We start from the raw sequence: 22,271 nt of genomic DNA, 5'->3' as shown, positions 1-22,271 counted from the left end.
TGTCCATAGGACCACTTTCAGCCGTACACTCCACAAAGCTGGGCTTTACGGAAGAATGTCCCAAAAAAATAAATAAGCAAACACATTTGGTGTTCGCCAAAAGGCATGTGGGAGACTCCCCAAACATATGGAAGAAGGTACTCGGGTAAGATGAGACTAAAATTGAGCTTTTTAGCCATAAAGGAAAACGCTATGTCTGGCGCAAACCCAACACCTCTCATCACCCTGAGAACACCATCCACACAGTGAAGCATGGTGGTGGCAGCGTCATGCTGTGGGGATGTTTTTCATCGGCAGGGACTGGGAAAATGGTCAGAATTGAAGGAATGATGGATGGTGCTAAATACACGGAAATTCTTGAAGGAAACCCGTTTCAGTCTTCCAGAGATTTGAGACTGGGATGGAGGTTCACCTTCCAGCAGGACAATGACCCTAAGCATACTGCTAAAGCAACACTCGAGTGGTTTAAGGGGAAACGTTTAAATGTCTTGGAATGGCCTAGTCAAAGCCCAGACCTCAATCCAATTGAGAATATGTTGTATGACTTAAAGATTGCTGTACACCAGCGGAACCCATCCAACTTGAACAAGCTGGAGAAGTTTTGCCTTGAAGAATGAGCAAAAATCCCAGTAGCTAGATGTGCCAAGCTTATAGAGACATACCCCAAGAGACTTGCAGCTGTAATTGCTGCAAAAGGTGGCTCTACAAAGTATTGTTTCTTCCACAATAAAAAATATTTTGCATCTTCAGAGTGGTAGGCATGTTGTGTAAATCAAATGATACAATAACCCCAAAAATCTATTTTAATTCCAGGTTGTAAGGTAAGAAAATAGGAAAAATGCCAAGGGGGATGAATACTTTTGCAAGCCACTGTAGAATAAACAAATATGTCTGCTCATTTGCGCTCATTTAAAAAAAAAAATGCAATGATTGCCTGTAGAAGGCGCTCTACGAGTCGCTCATTGAACATCATTCAGCCCTCGGTCACAAAGTTAGAGAAAGTAGGCATGACGGTGATGGCGAGTAAACAATTAAAAGTACACTTCACCAACCAAGCACCCCTGAGGGATATCCTACGAAGCAAGCTAGATCTACTAAGGGTTTTCTAAAATTAACCAGCTTCAGTTAGCTTCACATTCCAGCGAAGGCTTCATCCATACTATGGCAGCGGACATTGTTCATCCACCTGCCGCTAAATCTAGCAGGCTTGTAACTGCGTGAGCATGTCGCACATGGCTAGCCTAACTCTTCATTGAGACAATGCTGAAATACCAATCCATGGGCGAGTCAGTGCCACATTTTCGTTTGTGCCGAAATCAAAATGAAATAAAAGTTATCTTGCAAAATCAGCAGGCTATGTGAAATAGGCTTTTAGAACTGCAGTCTTTATTTTATTACTTATCGTTAATGGTGTCTTTGGTGTGCTTATTTACATTTACATTTTATCAATGCACTAGCACATTTTTTTCCACTCCTATCAATATTATAATTAGTATTAAGTCATACAAAAGTGTTACATTGCGTGAAGTTTAAAATGCTAATTGCTAAATTAAATGTAATTTAATTAAACCATTACTAAATGTGTAAAACAAATCAGTCTTCTTCCTCAAATGAAGGGGCTGATGACACAATCTTTGCGAGAGGGATGGAATCTGATTTAATTGGTCCTCAACTCTATCATTTCATTCGGGTAAGTGGAGTTAGCCATGAGTTAACCTGCCAAGGAGAAGATTAGTTCTGAAGGATTCTTTGCCATAGAAATGTACCTTGCTAAAGGTGAACCATATTTGAATGACCAAAGTTACCTCGCTAACTCCTAAAACCTTCTTCGTAGGATATACCCCTCTGGCCTCATCATATGCTGACTTAATGTTAGCTGGCTAGCTATCCAGCAAGGTAGTTAGCTTAGCTAGCTAGCTAGCGATCTGTGCAACTTATGTGCTAACATAAGACTGGCGCCAAAGTGAATAATCATCCTTGATACAAAAATAACACTGTACTGTCTGGGCCTATTACAGTGCTTTCAGAAAGTTTTCAAATGTATCCTTGACTTAATCCACATTTTGTTGTGTTACAACCGGATCTCAAAATGGATTAATTTGATTTTTATCCTCACCTATCTACACACAATACCGCATAATAAGTAAAAACATGTTTTGTTTTTTACAGCTGTGTCTTTTTGAGTCTACAAGAGCTTTCCACATCTTGATTGTACATTATTTGTCCAATATTCTTAAAACATTTCTTCAAGCTGTCAAGTTGACTGTTGATCATTGCCAAACAGATATTTTCAAGTATTGCCATAGATTTTCAAACTGATTTAAGTTAAAACAGTAACTAGGCCACTCAGGAACATTCAATGTCATCTTGGCAAGCAAGTCCATTGTCGATTTGGCCTGTTGTTTTATGTTAATGTCCTGCTGAAAGGTGAATTTGTATCCCAATTAGTGGTAGAAAACAGACTGAACCAGGTTATCCTCTAGGATTTTGCCTGTGCTTATAGCTGTATTACGATTATTTTGATCATAAAAAACTCCCTAGTCCTTGCCGATGACAAGCATACCCATTACATGATCCAGCCACCACCATGCTTGAAAATATGAAGAGTGGTACTCAGTGATGTGTTGTGTTGGATTTGCCACAAACATAACACTTTGTATTCAGGACAAAAACTTGCTGCAAATCGGACACATATTTTTGGAATATTTGTATTCTCTACAAGCTTCCTTCTTTTCACTCTGTCAATTAGGTTTGTATTGTGGAGTAACTAAAATATTGTTGGTCCATCCTCAGTTTTCTCATATCACAACCATTAAACTCAGTAACTGTTTTAAAATCACCATTGACTCATGGTGAAATCTCTGAGCAGTGTCCTTCTTCTCCAGCAAATGAGTTAGGAAGGGCGCCTGTATCTTTGTGATTACTGGGTGTATTGATACACCACCCAAAGCCTCAATAATAACTTCACCATCCGCAAAGGGATATAGTCAGCATCTGCTTTTTTAATTTTTAATTTTTTTAAACATCTACCAATCGGTGCCCTTCTTTGCGAGGCATTGAAAAAAACTGCCTGTGAGGCAGATGTTATAGTGATGGACCAGCCTGGAGACAGATATAGTCATTGTGTGTATGTGCACTGCAAAGATAAATAAATTATTGTGGGGGCAGTCTTGTTAGACTTCAGTGCAGCTTTTGACATTATTGATCATAGTCTGCTGCTGGAAAAACGTGTGTGTTATGGCTTTACACCCCCTGCTATAACGTGGATAAAGTTACTTGTCTAATAGAACACAGAGGGTGTTCTTTAATGGAAACATATCAAATATTATTCTGTTAGAATCAGGAATTCCCCAGGGTAGCTGTTTAGGCCTCTTGCTTTTTTCTTGTTTACTAACAACATGCCACTGACTGAGTAAAGACAGAGTTTCTATGTATGCAGATGACTCAACACTATAAACGTCAGCTACTACAGTGACTGAAATGACTGCAACACTCAACAAAGAGCTGCAGTTAGTTTCAGAGTGGGTGGCAAGGAATAAGTTAGCCCTAAATATTTCTAAAACTAAAAGCATTGTATTTGGAACAAAGCCCTCACTAAACCCTAAACCTCAATTAAATCTTGTAATAAATAATGTGGAAATTGAGAAAGTTGAGATGACTGCTTGGAGAAACACTAGATAGTAAACTGTCATTGTTAAAACATATTGATGCAGTAGTAGCTAAGATGGGGAGAAGTATGTCTATAATAAAACGATGCTCTGCCTTCTTAACAACACTATCAACAAGGCAGGTCCTGCAGGCCCTAGTTTTGTCACACCTTGACTACTGTTCAGTCGTGTGGTCAGGTGCCACAAAAAAGGACTGAGGAAAATTGCAAATTGGCTCAGAACTGGGCTGCACGGCTGGCCCTTGGATGTACACAGAGAGCTAATATTAATAATATGCATGTCAATCTCTCCTGGCTGAAAGTGGAGGAGAGATTGACTTCATCACTACTTCTATTTATGAGACATGTTGAATGCACCGAGCTGTCTGTCTAAACTACTGGCACACAGCTCGGACACCCATGCATAATCCACAAGACATGCCACAAGAGGTCTCTTCACAGTCCCCAAGTCCAGAACAGACTACGGGAGGCACACAGTACTACATAGAGCCATGACTACATGGAACTCTATTCCACATCAAGTAACTGAAGCAAGCAGTACAATTAGATTTAAAAAAACACCTTATGGAACAGTGGGGACTGTGAAGCAACACAAACATTGGCACAGACACATGCATACACACACACACGATAACATACGCAGTATACATACACATGGATTTAGTAATGTAGATATGTGGTAGTGGTGGAGTAGGGGCCTGAGGGCACACAGTGTGTTGTGAAATCTGTGAATGTATTGTAATGTTTTAAGATTGTATAAACTGCCTTAATTTCGCTGGACCCCAGGAAGAGTAGCAGCAGCTAATGGGAATCCATAATAAAAACAAATAGAAAAACTCAGTTTGACATGTCATGTAAACTGCCGTAGTGTATTTGTGAAATGGAAATCGTGAACAAAATATACCTCACCAGCCCGTGAGGCAAATTTAATAGTGATGGATGTACTCACAGGGCATCTGGAGGCAGTGCTGGAGGATAGAGAGCAGGTAAGGATAGGCGTCTGTGTGGTTCAACTTCTTCTTGATCAACTCAAACATCTGGCCAGCGCTCTTAGTGTCCACGTGGGTCTGTTGAATGAAAGGAAAACCTACAATCATTAAAACACCAAGTCAATCCATAATAATAAGCCTGAAATGAGGCATGGATGCTATTAGCAATCTTCAACACAAGCATTGGATGACCCAAGTTCGACATTCATAGATGGAGAACATTCCAATAAAGACACGTGAACTTTCCATGGGCCTAACGTAGAGGAGAACCTGTTCTAGGTTGCACATTAATACCAGTGCTCGGTTTGACAATACTTTTGATTTCAGTTCAATAAAACAATCTGGGCTTAATTATACAATGTATTGATGTCAATGTGGATGGTAAAACAGGCACTCACCAGGTCAAAACGCTTGGCAAGTTCCAAGTCATCCTCATTCCTCACCATCTCAAAGAAGTCCAAATGCCTGGAAATATGACACAGGCATGAAAGGGACAATGAGCTTGAGTGAGTCATTCCATCTCTGTCTGTAAATCTTACGAGCTGGATGCCAGCTTTGAATCTAACAACCTTACTGTAGGGACTAAGAAGCTTTCTAAGAGGCTTGGTGGTCATCTTGTCCCCTGCCTCACCTGTCCAGAATGGCATTATCGTGCCCTCTGAGCTTGTCAATCACGGGCTGGATCCCCAACATCAGGAACTCGTACCTAAGGTGGAGGCGGAACTCCAGGTTGTCCTGAAGATTGATGTACAGGGTATCAAACACAGCTGATGACAACAGCAGCAACACTGAATCATTCAGGCATACAGTAGCTTGATCTTGGACTTTTAATTAGCTTCATCAGTTGTTTATGTATGTAGGCTACTGTGTCTGTGTACAATTGTAACGCAAGAAAGAACTTGACTTTCAGTGCATTCGGAAAGTATTTAGACCCCTTGACTTTTTCCACATTTGTTTTTCTTTACAGCCTTATTCTAAAATGGATAACATTTTTTTTTTGTCCCTCATCAATCTACACACAATACCCCATAATGACAAAGCAAAAACAGGTCAAAAATAAAAACTGAAATATCACATTTACATAAGTATTCAGACCCTTTACTCAATACTTTGTAGAAGCACCTTTGGCAGCGATTACAGCCTCAAGTCGTCTTGGGTATGATGCTACAAGCTTGGCACAGCTGTATTTGGGGAGTTTCTCTCATTCTTCTCTGCAGATCCTCTCAAGGTCAGGTTGGATGGAGAGCGTTGCGACACAGCAATTTCAGGTCTCTCAAGAGATGTTCGATCGGGTTCAGGTCCGGGCTCTGGCTGGGCCACTCAAGGACATTAAGAGAACTGTTCCGAAGCCAATCCTGTGTTGTCTTGGCTGTGTGATTAGGGTTGTTGTCCTGTTGCAAGGTGAACCTTCGCCCCAGTCTGTGGTCCTGAGCACTCCGGAGCGGGTTTTCATCAAGGATCTCTCTGTACTTTGATCTGTTCATCTTTTCCTCGATCCTGACTAGTGTCTCAGTCCATGCTGCTGAAAAACCTCCCCACAGCATGATGCTGCCACCACCATGCATCACCGTAGGGATGGTGCCATGTTTCCTCCAGATGTGACGCTTGGCATTCAGGCAAAAGAGTTCCATCTTGGTTTCATCTTGTTTCACATGGTCTGAGAGTCTTTAGGGGCCTTTTGGCAAACTCCAAGTGGGCAGCAGGTAGCCTAGTGGTTAGAGCATTGGACTAGTAACCGAATCTGTCGTTCTGCCCCTGAACAAGGCAGTTAACCCAGTGTTCCTGGGCTGTCATTGAAAATAAGAATTTGTTCTTAACTGACTTGCCTAGTTAAATAAAGGTAAAATAAAAAAAAAAATGTGCCTTTTACTGAGGAGTGGCTTCGGTCTTGCCACTCTACCATAAAGGCGTGATTAGTGGAGTGCTGCAGAGCTGGTTTTCTTCTGGAAGGTTCTCCCATCTCCACAGGGTAATTATAGAACTCTGTGAGAGTGACCATTGGGTTCTTGGTCACCTCCCTGACCAAGACCCTTCTTGCTCAGTTTAGCCGGGCAGCCAGCTCTAGGAAGAGTCTTGGTGGGTCCAAACTTCTTCCATTTAAGAATGATGGAGGCCACTGTGTCCTTGGGAACCTTCAATGCTGCAGAAATGTTTTGGTACACTTCCCCAGATCTGTGCCTCGACAGAATCCTGTCTCGGAGCTCTACAGACAATTCCTTCGCCCTCATGGCTTAGTTTTTGCTCTGACATGCACTGTCAACTGTGGAACCTTAAATAGACAGGTTTGTGCCTTTCCAAATAATGTCCAATAAATTGAATTTACCACAGGTGAACTCCAATGAAGTTGCAGAAACATCTCAAGGATGATTAATGGATGCACCTGAGCTCAATTTCGAGTCTCATAGCAAAGGGTCTGAATACTTATTTAAATAAGGTATTTCTGTATATAACTTTTTTATACATTTGCAAAAATGTCAAAAAGCCTGTTTTCGCTTAGTCACTATGGGGTATTGTGTGTAGATTGCTGAGGATTTTTTATTTATTTAATCCATTTTAGAATAACGCTGTAACGTAGCAAAATGTCGAAAAAGTCAAGGGGCCTGAATACTTTCCGAAGGCACTGTACAGCTGGAATCCTTAATGATGAAACAGTCATGTTCATTTGCAATATTTCAACAACAAGAAGTTACTGCAAACACCGTTTTTTCCCCGCTCGGACATCATTGCACACGCGATGGAAGAGCACAATATGTACTGCAATTCAATTTACCATGCTAATACATTTTTTTACTAAATTACGCTCCTCAACCTGCCAACCAAAAAATAAAAACAGTGGTGGGGCGGCCAGTGACGACGTTTCCCCCTACTCCAGACTCCATCTTTAAGATGTATTCTTGACATATTCTGACTGTTTGACAAGGGACCAAGGTCATCCCAAATTCAACCATGAACAATGAATGATGTAGCCTCTATCACTCAAATCTAATGTATTTCTAAGGGTGTATGCAGTCAAATTATTAGATGATATCTTGGTAGAACTGTTTAAATGTAAATCTTTCTGCCATGAATCATCCAATAGAAAGTAGACCTAGCTGTGGGTGTGACAGGGGGGTTAAAGAGTAACATGGCGATCATGACTGACCTCCCCAGCTCCGGCATTGAGCACAGCGTTGATAAAGGACATGATGGCTGTCTTCAGGTTGACCTCGTCTCTGTAGCGCCCCGTACTTCTGTCTAGCTCATTCAGTAACGTCTGCATGGGTTACAGGGACAGTTCTCAGTTAGGTGCATGGGTTGAACTGACAATTATTCAGTTCAATTCATTACAATACATAAACAACTCAGGGCTCCCGAGTGGTGCAGCAGTCTAAGGCACAGCTTCTCACTGCTAGAGGCGTCACTACAGACCCAGGTTCGATTCCCGGCGGTATAACAACCGGGCCGTGATTGGGAGTCCCATAGGGCGACGCACAATTGGCCCAGCGTCATCCGGGTTTGCCAGAGTAGGCCTTCATTGTAAATAAGAATTTGTTCTTAACTAACTTGTCTATTTAAATAAAGGTTCAATTAAATAAATAAATTTAAAAAACAATGAAATTGATCTGCAAGAGTTACAGTGGTGGGTAAACTACAGCCAATCAATCCCACCGGTCAAGTAAATGTTATGGTTTTAAGGTCCAATTGAAATAAAATAATCAAATCAGCCCTTCTGGTCAATATGGGGGCGCTGTTTCCCCATTGGAAAAAAATCGTGCCCAAATTAAACTGCCTCGTACTCAATTCTAGATCGTACAATATGCATAGTATTATTACTATTGGATAGAAAACACTCTCAAGTTTCTAAAACCGTTTGAATTATATCTGTGAGTAAAACAGAACTCATTTTGCAGCAAACTTCAAGACAGGAAGTGAAAAATCTGAAATCGAGGCTCTGTTCCAGGGGCTTCCTATTAATTTGCCTGAAATCTATGGATATACATGCACTTCATACGCCTTCCACTAGATGTCAACAGGCAGTGAGAGGTGGAATGGGGTGTCTAGCTTGATCTGAGGTCGAACAAGAGCTTTTGGAATGACGTGTCTGGAAATTTCATTGTCTTCGAAGGCGCGAGAAGGAACCCCAGATTGCCTTCTGAAAAGCTTTCGGTATACACGTTAGATATCTCCGGCTCTGATTTTATTTGATAGATGTGATAAAAACATCATGAAGTCGTTTTTTTCAACCGAGTTATATCAGTTTATTGAACGTTAATTGCGAGTTTTGGAATTTTCTTTTTTTTGCGTCATGTGAAGTTGGGCACGTTTGCGCCACATGGCTAGCTATGGTTGCTAATTCGACAGGAGAAGAGGACATTCTAAAACGAAACAACGATTATTCTGGACCAAGGACTCCTTGTACAAGATTCTGATGGAAGCTCAGCAAAAGTAGGAACCATTTATGATGTTATTTCGTATTTCTGTGGAAAATGTTTAGTCCTATTTTCCGCCCTTATTGCGGGCGCTGTCTCGCTATAACGTAAGCTGTATGTCGTACTAAAGTTATTTTAGAAAATCTAACAGCGGTTGCATTAAGAACTAGTGTATCTTTCATTTGCTGTACAACATGTATTTTTTAGTAAAGTTTATGATGAGTTATTTGATTAGATTAGGTGACTGTCCAAAATATCTCCGGAGAATTTTGTGCATTTTGGCTACGTATTCACATTGTAAAACCACGATTTGTACCGCTAAATATGCACATTTTCGAACAAAACATATATGTATTGTGTAACATGATGTTATAGGACTGTCATCTGATGAAGTTTGTCAAGGTTAGTGAATAATTTTATATCTTTTGCTGTTTTTTTGCGATCGCTACCTTTGCGGTGAATGAATGCGGTTGTGTGTTTGGCTATTGTGGTAAGCTAATATAATGCTATATTGTGTTTTCGCTGTAAAACACTTAAAAAAATCGGAAATATTGGCTGGATTCACAAGATGTTTATCTTTCATTTGCTGTACACCATGTATTTTTCATAAATGTTTTATGATGAGTATTTAGGTATTTCACGTTGCTCTCTGTAATTATTGGCTGGCTGCTTTGGTGATATTTTTGATGGTAGCTGCAATGTAAAACTATGATTTATACCTCAAATATGCACATTTTCGAACAAAACATAGATTTATTGTATAACATGTTATAAGACTGTCATCTGATGAAGTTGTTTCTTGGTTAGTGACTAATTATATCTCTATTTGGTCGGTTTTGTGATAGCTACCTATGCGGTAAAAAAATTGTGAAAATATGCGGTTGAGTCTTTTGCTATTGTGGTTAGCTAATAGAAATACATAGTGTTTTCGCTGTAAAACATTTTAATAATCAGAAATGATGGCTGGATTCACAAGATGTGTATCTTTCATTTGGTGTCTTGGACTTGTGATTTCATGAAAATGATGTTATCCCTGTGGCGTTAGGCTAGGCTATGCTAGTCAGCTTTTTTGATGGGGGGGATCCCGGATCCGGGAGAGAGAGGCGGTAGAGGTTAAGAATTTGCACTACCCGTCCTGATGTGGCCTTTGGGCCAAGAAGTTTGCCCACCCCTGGGTTACAGGGACAATTTCCTTGCAACTCTTCTAAACATGGTTAAAAATACATATTAACTCTTGGGGATGACCTAAAATGTGTGTGTCATTTACTTCTGATTAGCTTTAGGAGTACTCCTGCACTTGTTGGACTATACCTGGAAGCGGGTCCTCTCGGCGGCATACTTCTGGTAGTGGGCCATCGCCTGCAGCACCTTCTTGTGGCCATCGGGCACCAGGCACACTGCGCCCAGGATCTCCAGCACGGCCACTTTGGTCTTGACGTTGTCCTGCCGCAAGCTCTGGGAGATGATATTGATGCTCTGCGGGTGGGCCAGCACGTGTGCTCGACCCTGCGAGTTGTTCATCAGGGCCTTGATGCAGCCGATGACCGAGGTGTGCACGCGGCTCTCCGACGTCTCGTAGTCCATGCTCCGCAGGAAATTGAGCAGGCAGGTGAGGCCGTCGAGCTCAATGAAGCGCGTCACAAACCTGGGAGGTGGAGGGGTGAGGCGTGAGGATGTGTCAGTCAAAAAAGGTTGAAAGGTCAACAATGGAAGACAAAGATTAAACAAACACTGGAAACTATAGTCTGCTTCACAAATGGGAGGTTAAGTTGACTTTTATGAAATCTCATTCACCTTGACAAATATCTCTGTGTTTAACTGAAACCCAAAATGTGTCTGTCCTAAGTTGTTTGTTTGAGGCTTTAGGATAACAAGAGTTCGAAAGGTGTAGTAAAATGTGTAAAAAGTTGTACCAAGTGTAAGACGTGTCATGCACATCAGATTTACTGAACTGAACTGTACTGAATTGAAACACAGGTAAACCAAAGGGTCAGTGGTCGAAGAACTGCCACTGAACATATACTGAACAAAAATATAAATGCAACAATTTCAAAGATTTTACTGAGTTACAGTTCATATAAGGATATCAATCAATTAAAATGAATTCCTCAGGCCCTAATCCTTGGATTTCACATGGGTATGCCTGCGAGGGCATAGTCCCACTCACTTGGGAGCCAGGCCCACCCACTGGGGAGCCAGGCTCAGCCAATCACAATACGTTTTTCCCCCACAAAAAGGCCTTATTACAGACATAAATACTTTCAGTTTCATCAGCTGTCCGGGTGGCTGGTCTCAGACGATCCCGCAGGTGAAGAAGCTGGATGTGGAGGTCCAGGCTGGCGTGGTTACACATGGTCTGCAGTTGTGAGGCCGATTGGATGTACTGACAAATTCTCTAAAACGACGTTGCGGCTTATGGTAGAGAAATGAACATTCAATTATCTTGCACCAGCTCTGGTGGACATTCTTGCAGTCAGCATGCCAATTGCACGCTCCCTCAAAACATCTGTAGCATTGTGTCGTGTGACAAAACTGCACATTTTAGAGTGGCCTTTCATTGTCCTCAGCAGAAGGTCCACCTGTCTAATGATAATGCTGTTTAATCAGCTTCTTGATATGCCACACCTGTCAGGTGGATAGATTACCTTGGAAAAGGAGAAACGATAACTGACAGGGATGTAAACAAATTTGTGCACAACATTTGAGAGAAAAAAGCTTTTTGTTTGTATGGAACATTTCTGGGATCTTTTCTTTCAGCTCATGAAACCAACACTTTACATGTTGTGCTTATATTTTTGTTCAGTATAGATACACATATAGGCACCCCTTGCTTCGCTACCTACCCCCATTAACCAGCTGTAGTAAGGGATCCCACATGAAACTGTAAACCATAAAACTCAAACCACCCACATTCATCTTAGAACTTTCCTAAAGACAGACTTTATTAACAGGGCCAATGAAGGGTCAATCACCTCATTAACCCCTTCCTCTTGCAGAACTGCAAGCCTATCTGATCACCTACAATACACAAACATGAAGGGCGTGACATCAAGTCAGCCATGTTGATGTTCCCCTCACACAGATTCTTTCCCTGATCAAGTTCATAAATCATGTAAATCGATCGAGTTCATAACAAACGTAAGTCTGTTTCTGTTCAGACAGACAAAGAGAGGGAGAAAGTGAACGAGAAAGAGAGTGAGGGGGGTAGGTCTTATTTATTCATCACTGAAAGAAAAATTAAGAAACAGAAATGTAAGAAACATCAAACAGACAGAGCAAGAGAGAGAGCAATATTAAGAGAGAAAGAAGGAGAAAAAAAAGAATCAGAGGGAGATTTACAGTCAGTCATTGTAACAGATTGTTTTGACACTGTCAGACGAGCTGAGTCCAAGTTCCATGCCCTCACACCGCTTTCTTGGCAAGAGCGGTAGTGGAAAAAAACACACCCCATCCTTCAAAGCGCATAAATCACCCCGTTATTATCCTATACATCTGAAGCCAGGCTACCCTGCCGCTAACTCAATCCCAGATTTCGAGAGTGCACGCGGTTCACCTGGCAATGCTCTTGCAACCCTCAGATCCCCAGGAACACACGGGTAAGGTCATAAATACCGTACACCAGTGTTGGGTTCGAGACCATCTAAAGCGAGACTGATTCAAGACCAAGACCAGTGCAAATTGAGTCCGAGTCAAGACCAAGACCGGGAGGGGGGTGCACACACCTCAAAGGCCGAGTGCGCATACACATACAGCACATTCACATAGACGTGCACACACACAGGTAAAACAGACTCCCTCGACATGCAATGTGCTTCTAATTTCAGCACTAACATTACTCTTTGTCACATTGCAAACTGAAGTTGATCTCTCTACCTAAAGGTGTAACATCGCCCGCTCACTGTTGGCAGATGTTATTACGAAGGTGGGTGTCTAGGTGTCACACGTGGCTACTCACAGCTATGCTCTGTCACACACAAGAGCGCGTACGCAGACAAGCATGCATATACACGTACACACACAGGCGCGCACACACACACACTCTTTGCGCTCCATGAATTCCTGCTCCTTACAAAGGACATCCAACGATGCCTAATTCTCAACAGTGGAAACAGTCCCCCCTCTACATACCAACATCATCCAACCATTCACAAATGTTCTCATTCCCTCATTCTTTATCTCTCCTCCTTTTCATTCTCTCTCCTTTCTCTCCTCTTTTAGGTCAAAATAGTTCATCTTAACAAAGGAAATAGAGGAACTAACAGTACAGATAGAAAGCAATAAAAACTGTAAAAGAGGCACAGAATAAGAAATGGAGGAACTTATTAAAGAAAGATCAAGTGTAATATATTATACAAAATAAAGTGAACTGAACAGAATATGTAAGCAAACTGGAAAGAATATGTAGAAATAATTTACAGAAACGTGTTACAAATGACAGAGTCATCCATGATTGAACAAACAATATTTTGAAAAAGGAAGCAAAGTACTTTAAGCATATGTTTTCATTTGTCTTCTCCATCTCCACTAACTGAAGTTCATTTTAAGGATTTGTTTTCTATTAATAGTGTAAAATAAACGGTCTACGGTCAGACTCATGTGAAGGCCTAATTACAGAGGAGGGACTTCTAGATGCAACTTAAAGCCTTCAAGTCCGGGAAAACTCCAGGGCTGGATGGTATATCAGTTGAGGTACAGTGCATTCAGAAAGTATTCAGACCCCTTGACTTTTCCCCATCTTGCTACGTTACAGCTTTATTCTAAAACTGATTAAATTGTTTTTTCCCCCTCATAAATCTACACACAATACCCCATAATGACAAAGCAAAAACTGTTTTTTAGAAATGTTTGCAAATGTATTTAAAACAAACTGAAATATCACATTTACATACACTACCATTCAAAAGTTTGGGATCACTGAGAAATATCCTTGTTTTTGAAAGTCCATTAAAATAACATCAAATTGATCAGAAATACAGTGTAGACATTGTTAATGTTGTAAATGATTTTCTTTGGAATATCTACATAGGTGTACAGAGGCCCATAAATTATAAACTTAGATTAGCTAACACAAAGTGCCATTGGATCACAGGAGTGATGGTTGCTGATAATGGGCCTCTGTACGCCTATGTAGATATTCCATAAAAAATCTGCCTTTTCCAGCTACAATAGCCATTTACAGAATTAACAATGTCTACACTGTATTTCTAATCAATTTTATGTTATTTTAATGGACAAAAAGTTAGCTTTTCTTTCAGAAACAAGGACATTTCTAAGTGGTCCCAAACTTTTGAATGGTAGTGTATACTGAGATCATGTGACAGATCATGTGACACTTAGATTGCACGCAGGTGGACTTTATTTAACTAATTATGTGACTTCTGAAGGTAATTGGTTACACCAGATCTTATTTAGGGGCTTCATAGCAAAGGGGGTGAATACATATGCATGCACCACTTTTCCGTTAGAATTATTTTTACATTTCTTTAAACAAGTCATTTTTTTCACTTCACCAATTTGAACTATTTTGTATATGTCTATTACATGAAATCCAAATAAAAATCAATTTACATTACAGGTTGAAATGCAACAAAATAGGAAAAACGCCAAGGGGGATGAATACTTTTGCAAGGCACTGTATATACTGTATATATATATAAATCCTAATGAAATATGTGTATGAACAGCAAACAAGGCACTCGATAGCCACAACATGTCAACGTCAACATATAATATACATTGGGCTCCCGACTGGCGCAGTGGTCTAACACACTGCAGTAACTGGTTCGAATCCAGGCTGCATCACATCCAGCCGAGATTGAGAGTCCTATAGGGCGGCGCACAATTGGCCCAGCGTCGTCCGGGTTTGGTCGGGATAGCCGTCATTGTAAATAAGAATTTATACTGACTTGCCTTGTTAAATAAAGGTTAAAAATAAAAAATGTAAAAAGAATAGTGTTCCTCCTACTCTATATAATATATGTTTATAGATGTGTTGTTTATTTGATGTTTTGCTAAAATAAAGGTTCCAATAAAATAAGTAATAAACTTGAGTTCTTACTGATTTAAAAAGAATCTTCAATAGTGGTAAAGACTGACTTCAAAGAGACCACATTCAAGTCCTCCATCCCCCACTTAGTCCGACTGCTGCTCTCTCTGGCTCCACAACAAACTTCCGCCCGGCCATCTAGAGGTGTGAATACCCAGCCAGCCTACAAGTAGAGGATGGTAAGTGCTTTACAGCAGAAAGAGACTTAGGACTTGGGACCAGCAGCAACATCTTGTGTAGAGGGTGTTCTAAAAACTGTAATTGTATATAGCGTGTACATTTCTTTACTTATTTTTTACTTTCTGTGTGGTTTGTGGTGTGTTCACTTACGACATTAGATCAGCGTTGGCTGCTAACTTGGCCCATATCATGAATATTTCACTTCTGTGTTTGGAGACAATGTATCAGCATTCTTGTTGCATCTCCTGTTAATACATTTTATGTAGGGAAGCTAATGATCCATCATGTATGACATTCCTGGGAGTGTGTAAACTTGTATTTTTTATTAGCATAGCATTTCTATATGTTTTCTATAGTTATGTTCTTGAAAACGTATACATTTACCAATTCGGCCACTTGGGTACATTTGGGCAAATCGTGAGGGACACCTGGGTGACTTCATACTAAATGTCATGTAGCTTGCTCTTTTTTATTTCACTTTTATTTAACCAGGTAAGTTCTCATTTAAAACTGCGACCTGGCCAAGATAAAGCAAAACAGTGCGACAAAAAACAACACAGAGTTACACATAAACAAACGTACAGTCAATAACACAATAGAAAAATCGAAAAATCTATGTACAGTGTGTGCAAATGTAGAAGAGTAGGGAGGTAGGCAATAAATAGGCCCTAGAGGCGAAAATAATTACAATTTAGCATTAATATTGGATTGCAGATGATGATGTGCAAGTAGAGATACTGGGGTGCAAAAGAGCAAGAGGGTAAGTAATAATATGGGGATGAGGTAGTTGGGTGTGCTATTTACAGATTGGCTGTGTACAGGTACAGTGATCGGTAAACTGCTCAGACAGCTGATGCTTAAAGTTAGAGAGGGAGATATAAGTCTCCAACTTCAGAGATTTTTGCAATTAGTTCCAGTCATTGGCAGCAGAGAACTGGAAGGAAAGGTGGCCAAAGTAAGTGTTGGCTTTGGGGATGACCAGTGCAAAATACCTGCTGGAGCGCGTGCTACGGGTGGGTGTTGCTATGGTGACCAGTGAACTGAGATAAGGCAGGGCTTTACCTAGCAAAGACTTATAGATGACCGGAAACCAGTGGGTTTGGCTACGGATATGTAGTGAGGGCCAGCCAACGAGAGCATTCAGGTCGCGGTGGTGGGTAGTATATGGGGCTTTGTTGATAAAACGGATGGCACTGTGACTACAATCAGTTTGCTGAGGAGAGTGTTGGGGGCTATTTTGTTAATTACATCGCCGAAGTCAAGGATCGGTAGGATAGTCAGTTTTATGAGGGTAAGTTTGGCGGCATGAGTGAAGGAGGCTTTGTTGCGTAATAGGAAGACGATTCTAGATTTAATTTTGGATTGGAGATGCTTAATGTGAGTCTGGAAGGAGACTAACCAGACACCTAGGTATTTGTATTTGTATTCAGACCCTTTGCTTATTAGACTCAAAATTGAGACCTGGTGCATCCTGTTTCCATTGATCATGCTTGAGATGTTTTTACAACTTTATTGGAGTCCACCTGTGGTAAATTCAATTGATTGGACATGATTTGGAAAGGCAAACACCTGTCTATATAAGGTCCCACAGTTGACAGTGCATGTCAGAGCAAAAACCAAGCCATGATGTTGAAGGAATCGTCCATAGAGCTCAGAGAAAGGATTGTGTTGAGGCACAGATCTGGGGAAGGGTACAAAAAAATGTCTGCAGCATTGAACGTCCCCAGGAACACATTAGCCTCCATTATCTTTAAATGGAAAAAGGTTGGAAACACCAATACTTTTCCTAGAGCTAGCTGCCCGGCCAAACTGAGCAATCGGGGGAGAAGGGCCTTGGTCAGGGAGGTGACCAAGAACCCAATGATCACTCTGACAGAGCTCTATAATTACTCTGTGGAGATGGGAGAACCTTCCAGAAGGACAACCATTTCTGCTGCACTCCACTAATTAGGCCTTTATGTTAGAGTGGCCAAACAGAGGCCACTCCTCAGCAAAAGGCACATGACAATCTGCTTGGAGTTTGCCAAAAGGCACCTAAAGGACTCTCAGACCATGAGAAACAAGATTCTCTGGTCTGATGAAACCAAGATTGAACTCTTTGGCTTGAATGCCAAGAGTCACATCTGTAAAAAACCTGGCACCATCCCTACAGTGAAGCATGGTGGTGGCAGCATCATGCTGTGGGGATTTTATTCAGCGGCAGGGACTGGGAGACTAGTCAGGATCGAGGGAAAAATGAATGGAGCAAAGTACAGAGAGATCCTTGATGAAAACCTGCTCCAGAGCGCTCTGGGGGCGAAGGTTCACCTTCCAACAGGACAACGACCCTAAGCACACAGCCAAGAAAATGCAGGAGTGGCTTCGGTACAAGTCTCTGAATGTCCTTGACTGGCCTAGCCAGAGCTCAGACTTTAACCTGATCGAACATCTCTGGAGAGATCTGAAAATAGCTGTACAGCAACGCTCCCCATCCAACCTGACAAAGCGTGAGAGGATCTGCAGAGAAGAATGGGAGAAACTCCCCAAATACAGGTGTGCCAAGCTTATAGTGTCATACCCAAGAAGACCCGAGGCTGTAATCGCTGCCAAAGGTGCTTCAACAAAGTACTTAGTAAAGGGTCTGAATACTTATGTTAATGTATTATTTCCATTTCCATTCCTCCCTTATCTCACCTCACTTGCTCACATTGTATATAGACTTATTTTTTCACTGTATTATTGACTGTAAGTTTGTTCTACTCCATGTGTAACTATGTGTTGTTGTATGTATCGAACTGCTTTGCTTTATCTTGGCCAGGTCGCAATTCTAAATGAGAACGTGTTCTCAATTTGCCTACCTGGTTAAATAAAGGTGAAATAAAAATCAAAACATTTTTTTTTTGAATTTTACTACATTTGCAAACATTTCTAAAAACCTCTTTTTGCTTTGTCATTATGGGGTATTGTGTGTAGATTGATATGGGATTAAAAAAAAAAGTGGAAAAGTCAAGCGGTCTAAATACTTTCTGAATACAATGTAGGTACTTTGGAGAGTAAGAGTGGAAAACAGAACAAACAACAGAAACAACAGAACACTCCAACAGAATTGGTATTGTGAACGTTATAGAGTAGATCGATAATGTCATATAGCTAATGACAAGATTAATCAGGTAAATAAGTTTTTCTGGTTGCACTAGAAATGAAACAAAGGGAATACAGCTAGCTTCTTGTAATGTCCAATTGTGAGGCTAAAACAATGTGGAAATTCATATTATAGGATATCTTAGCCTACATTTGTGCATTCCTCATCCTGCTCACAAATAACTTTCATACTTCTTGCCTCCTTAACATCCTCATAAGTATTAGCGCTGTGGTTCTGTTTTATGTTACTTTGTTCTACAAAATGAAAGACTACTAGCCAAAGGTGGTCAGGCACAATAAGGCTTGCGCTAATCACCCTGTCCACTTCAACATGATACACATGCACACACACAAACCCAGACGTGACCCAGACACCGTGGTGCTCGTGGGAATCTGTCACTCCACACTTAAGGCTGACGCTGCACTGGCCCCTGGGAGAAAACTCAACACCCCCCATCTTGGTCCAGATCACTACATCACTTAACAGGCACAGACATGCTCCTGACGGTGGGAGATGTAATATTGGCTGGGCTGTCTAAACCTCCTCACGTGTTTCTTTGTGGTTGATCAATGAGATCTCAAAGCTGCCGCTGAATGTGTCAAACAGAGGAGAGGGGAATTGCCCTGCCTAATAAAGAGTGTGAAAGCTTTTCTGGTGATGAAAATGATCCCATATACAGTATATACTGTAAGTAAATGAAGTGTATAGACCTACCTTGTGACACAGTGCTCTCTTATGGAGAGACATTGTGGTGGAGCCATTTTACTTGACCATAGAGTGTGAGTAACAAGAGCGTCATCCTGAGGTAGATAGGTGAAAGATGAGGATGAACAGCAGTTAATGAAAATGTTTGCCAGCTGTGGTTCAAAACCCTACCTCATTGGCTGAGTCCGAAGCGCTGTTTTCAGGTCCTCCACCACTTTGTTCCTCATCTCCATCTCCTCCTCGTCAAAGGCGAAGAGGGTCTGCATCTGCACAATGACAAAACAAACTCCATGACACAGCAGAAAAAAAATTATGATAACGGTATTTTTGATTCTGGCTTAGTTGAAGGGAGTCTGAATTATCTTTATCATAACTGCACAATAAGGAACACAAAATGAGTTCATCATTGGAGTTCTCCAATAAGTTTGACTTTCAGTGGGTGGGGAGGGGCGACCAAGCTAGACTGTGTGCAGACCAGGGTTCAAATGCATGTGTATTTGAGTATCTGGTATTTGAAATAGTTTTTCTGTGTATTTGAGTATTTTTAAATTGCACAGCCCAAAACAGGTGATTTTGTTTGAGTGAAGGCCAGGTGGTCTGCCAAGTGATATTTGACAGGATTTTCGCATGCTTGTTTCAAGTACCGTTTTCAGATGCCTGGGTTGAATGGATACGAGTGTATTTGAGTCAGTATACTTGAGTATTTTAAAAATACTTTCCAGGTGTATTTCCAGGTACATTGAAGTGCTTTACTAATTGTAATTTAAAGTGGACGATGTCTGAATACTTGCTTCGAATGTTTGTGAAAGTGGTTGGTATATTAGGAATATTATTTGAACACAGGACTGATTGTGTACAAAGAGAGCTCAGCATTATTATCATGAAATTAATTATATGGAGGCTGTGCGCTGTTGCTGTGTGTAAGGGATAATCAACGAGGGGCTATGCATTCTATGGAAAATAATGAACGACGTGGAAGGTGTGTTCATGACGCGCTAGCAGTGTTGCCAACTTAGCGACTTTGTCGCTATATTTAGCGAGTATTCAGACCCCTCTAGCGACACATTTCAAAAAAGCGACTAGCGACAAATCTAGCGACTTTTTCTGGTGTTATTGGAGACGCAGACGTAAAAGCAGGTATCGTTCTTACTCTTCTCAACAAACAGCGGGTGCTGCAGTGGGCCCCACCCCCGTCCCCCGTCCCCCGTCCCAGTCCCAGTCCCAAAGCACTCACAGGCGCTGCAGTCAGAGCAGGATATGTTCACCCCTCCGTGTCCGGACTGCAAATGAATCGCGCATGCGGGAAGCCGCCGCTGGCTGATCCTGTCCTGGCTTACATTCAGGGTGGGATGTAAATGTAAAAAAATTAACTACAAAATTAAATTAAAAATTAAAAGTAACTCCGCCAGAGTGTCTCTTTTGGGTCACTTTTGCCGTTCCCAAGCCCGGATAAAGGAGGAGGGTTGGAATTGTGACATTTAAAAAAACAAGAATCGACAGAAGAAAGTTCATTTGTAGTTCTAAACATATTTTGGGTGGTTTTTTACTCACTTTTTGTCTCTCCCACAACGTTATTCCTCTCTCCTACAGCGTCTATCACAATTACATGCACATGGCCAATTATGCAAATTTAGCGACTTCTAGCGACTTTTAGGACAGCCAATAGCTACTTTACTTACTGAGGAGTTGGCAAACACTGCGCGCTAGCGGAGTGGGAACTGACCTTGCACCGAGTTGCATTATTTTCCAGAGAATGCATAGAGCCCCAAGTTGATTATCCCTTTTATACCATTTACACATTTGCCACCAGAAATGTGTACATTTGCCAGTAGAAATGTGTTCAACATCCACTGAAGTAAGTAGCAAGTTTATTAGATAGCTACAGTAGTTGATGTGGTAACCAAACAGACTTGCTAGTTCAGCTAACCAAACCATCAGTCCTAGCTTGCTATTTTGAAAATTTAAATTCAACAATACCAATACTGTTGCTTTCAAAAGCAACTCAAACAAAACTTGTAAAAATGAACTATAGCCATTGAATTCTACCGTGCAAATACACCGCGCGTTATAGGGAAATAATGCACGCTCTAAAATTCCCTTCAAGCCAATCAGAAAGGAGTGTTCAACAATGCCATGGTATATGTAGATCTCTCAGTCATCCGTAACACCAGAAAAGCTCTGTGTAAAAAGATTGCTCCCCTCATCTGAGCTCATTATGGGGGACTGGCTCTGTTTTAGGCACCGCAAATCAAACAGATCACATCTTCTCTGTTTTCCTGCTATGTTCCTATTAAAGAGGCGTAATGCATTTGAAGAGGCTGTACGACTATGCCAAAAGGTCTAAGGGCCCGGGGCTGGGTTTCTACTAAACTAACACATGGAAATGTTTTAAGATGGGCATACCAAGGATCCTTTAGCTATTTCATTTAGAATTTTAGGACCCCAGTAAGAATCACAAAAATATAGATAAAAAATATTTGATGAAACATTGAATTTGGCCTTACTACCATTAGCCCATAGAAACGCATTGAACAACATATTCATATGTGGCGAAACAGTCAAAAAAGTATGTTTTGAAGTGTCTGTCAGAGAGATGAAAAATATCTAACCCTTTTTTGGCACTAAAGTACTTCCATATATACTTCTGGTTCTGTGTGCGTCTATGTAACCTACAGATGTTTCAGTCATAACATCCATCGGGCCGGCTTAGCCTTGTCCAGATGGTTACGAGGCCCTTGCCAAGCTGTCATGTCTCTGGCTCCTGTTTGAACATACTTATTTAGAGATTCTCAATAGAAAGTTGGACAAAGGATTCGGAGAGAGGAGGAACTATTTGCCTGTGCAGTGAGAGCCAGTTCACCATGTCAAAGCTACTAGCCAAAATGCTAACTTCCAGATACATCTGGTATTTGTGTGCTAGTGCTAACCTGTGGCCAGACACCCTTCTGCTTACCCCCAGTACAGCACACTATTTCAGGCCTAAAATCTAGCCAGCCAGACACTATGTAAATGCTAGCCAAAAACCAAATGTTTTATCATACAATGGTCTTCAACCCTGGTCCTGGAAAGCTACAGTGTGTGCTGGCTCTTGTACAAATCAAGCAAAAACAATTAGTTGAAGTCTGTTTGTTAGTGCTCGGCCGTAACACAAGCC

General features: G+C 41.1%; 1 protein-coding gene across 1 annotated transcript in view; it reads right to left on the bottom strand.

Annotated features, from left to right (window-relative positions):
- The window catches only part of daam2 (dishevelled associated activator of morphogenesis 2), a 222,418-nt gene that overhangs the window by 43,818 nt on the left and 156,329 nt on the right, over positions 1-22,271 (bottom strand). Inside the window, exons 5-10 of the mRNA XM_038969618.1 lie at positions 19,289-19,383; positions 10,377-10,710; positions 7,799-7,909; positions 5,288-5,391; positions 5,055-5,121; positions 4,617-4,734 (exon numbers count right to left, since the gene is read on the bottom strand). Coding sequence (XP_038825546.1) covers positions 4,617-4,734; positions 5,055-5,121; positions 5,288-5,391; positions 7,799-7,909; positions 10,377-10,710; positions 19,289-19,383 — 829 coding nt within the window. The remainder of the gene's footprint in view (positions 1-4,616; positions 4,735-5,054; positions 5,122-5,287; positions 5,392-7,798; positions 7,910-10,376; positions 10,711-19,288; positions 19,384-22,271) is intronic.

Source organism: Salvelinus namaycush, chromosome 30, assembly GCF_016432855.1.
Source record: "Salvelinus namaycush isolate Seneca chromosome 30, SaNama_1.0, whole genome shotgun sequence".
Classification (NCBI taxonomy): domain Eukaryota; kingdom Metazoa; phylum Chordata; class Actinopteri; order Salmoniformes; family Salmonidae; genus Salvelinus; species Salvelinus namaycush.
Note: the sequence above shows the minus strand (reverse complement) of the source record. Positions and strands in the feature narration are given on the sequence as shown.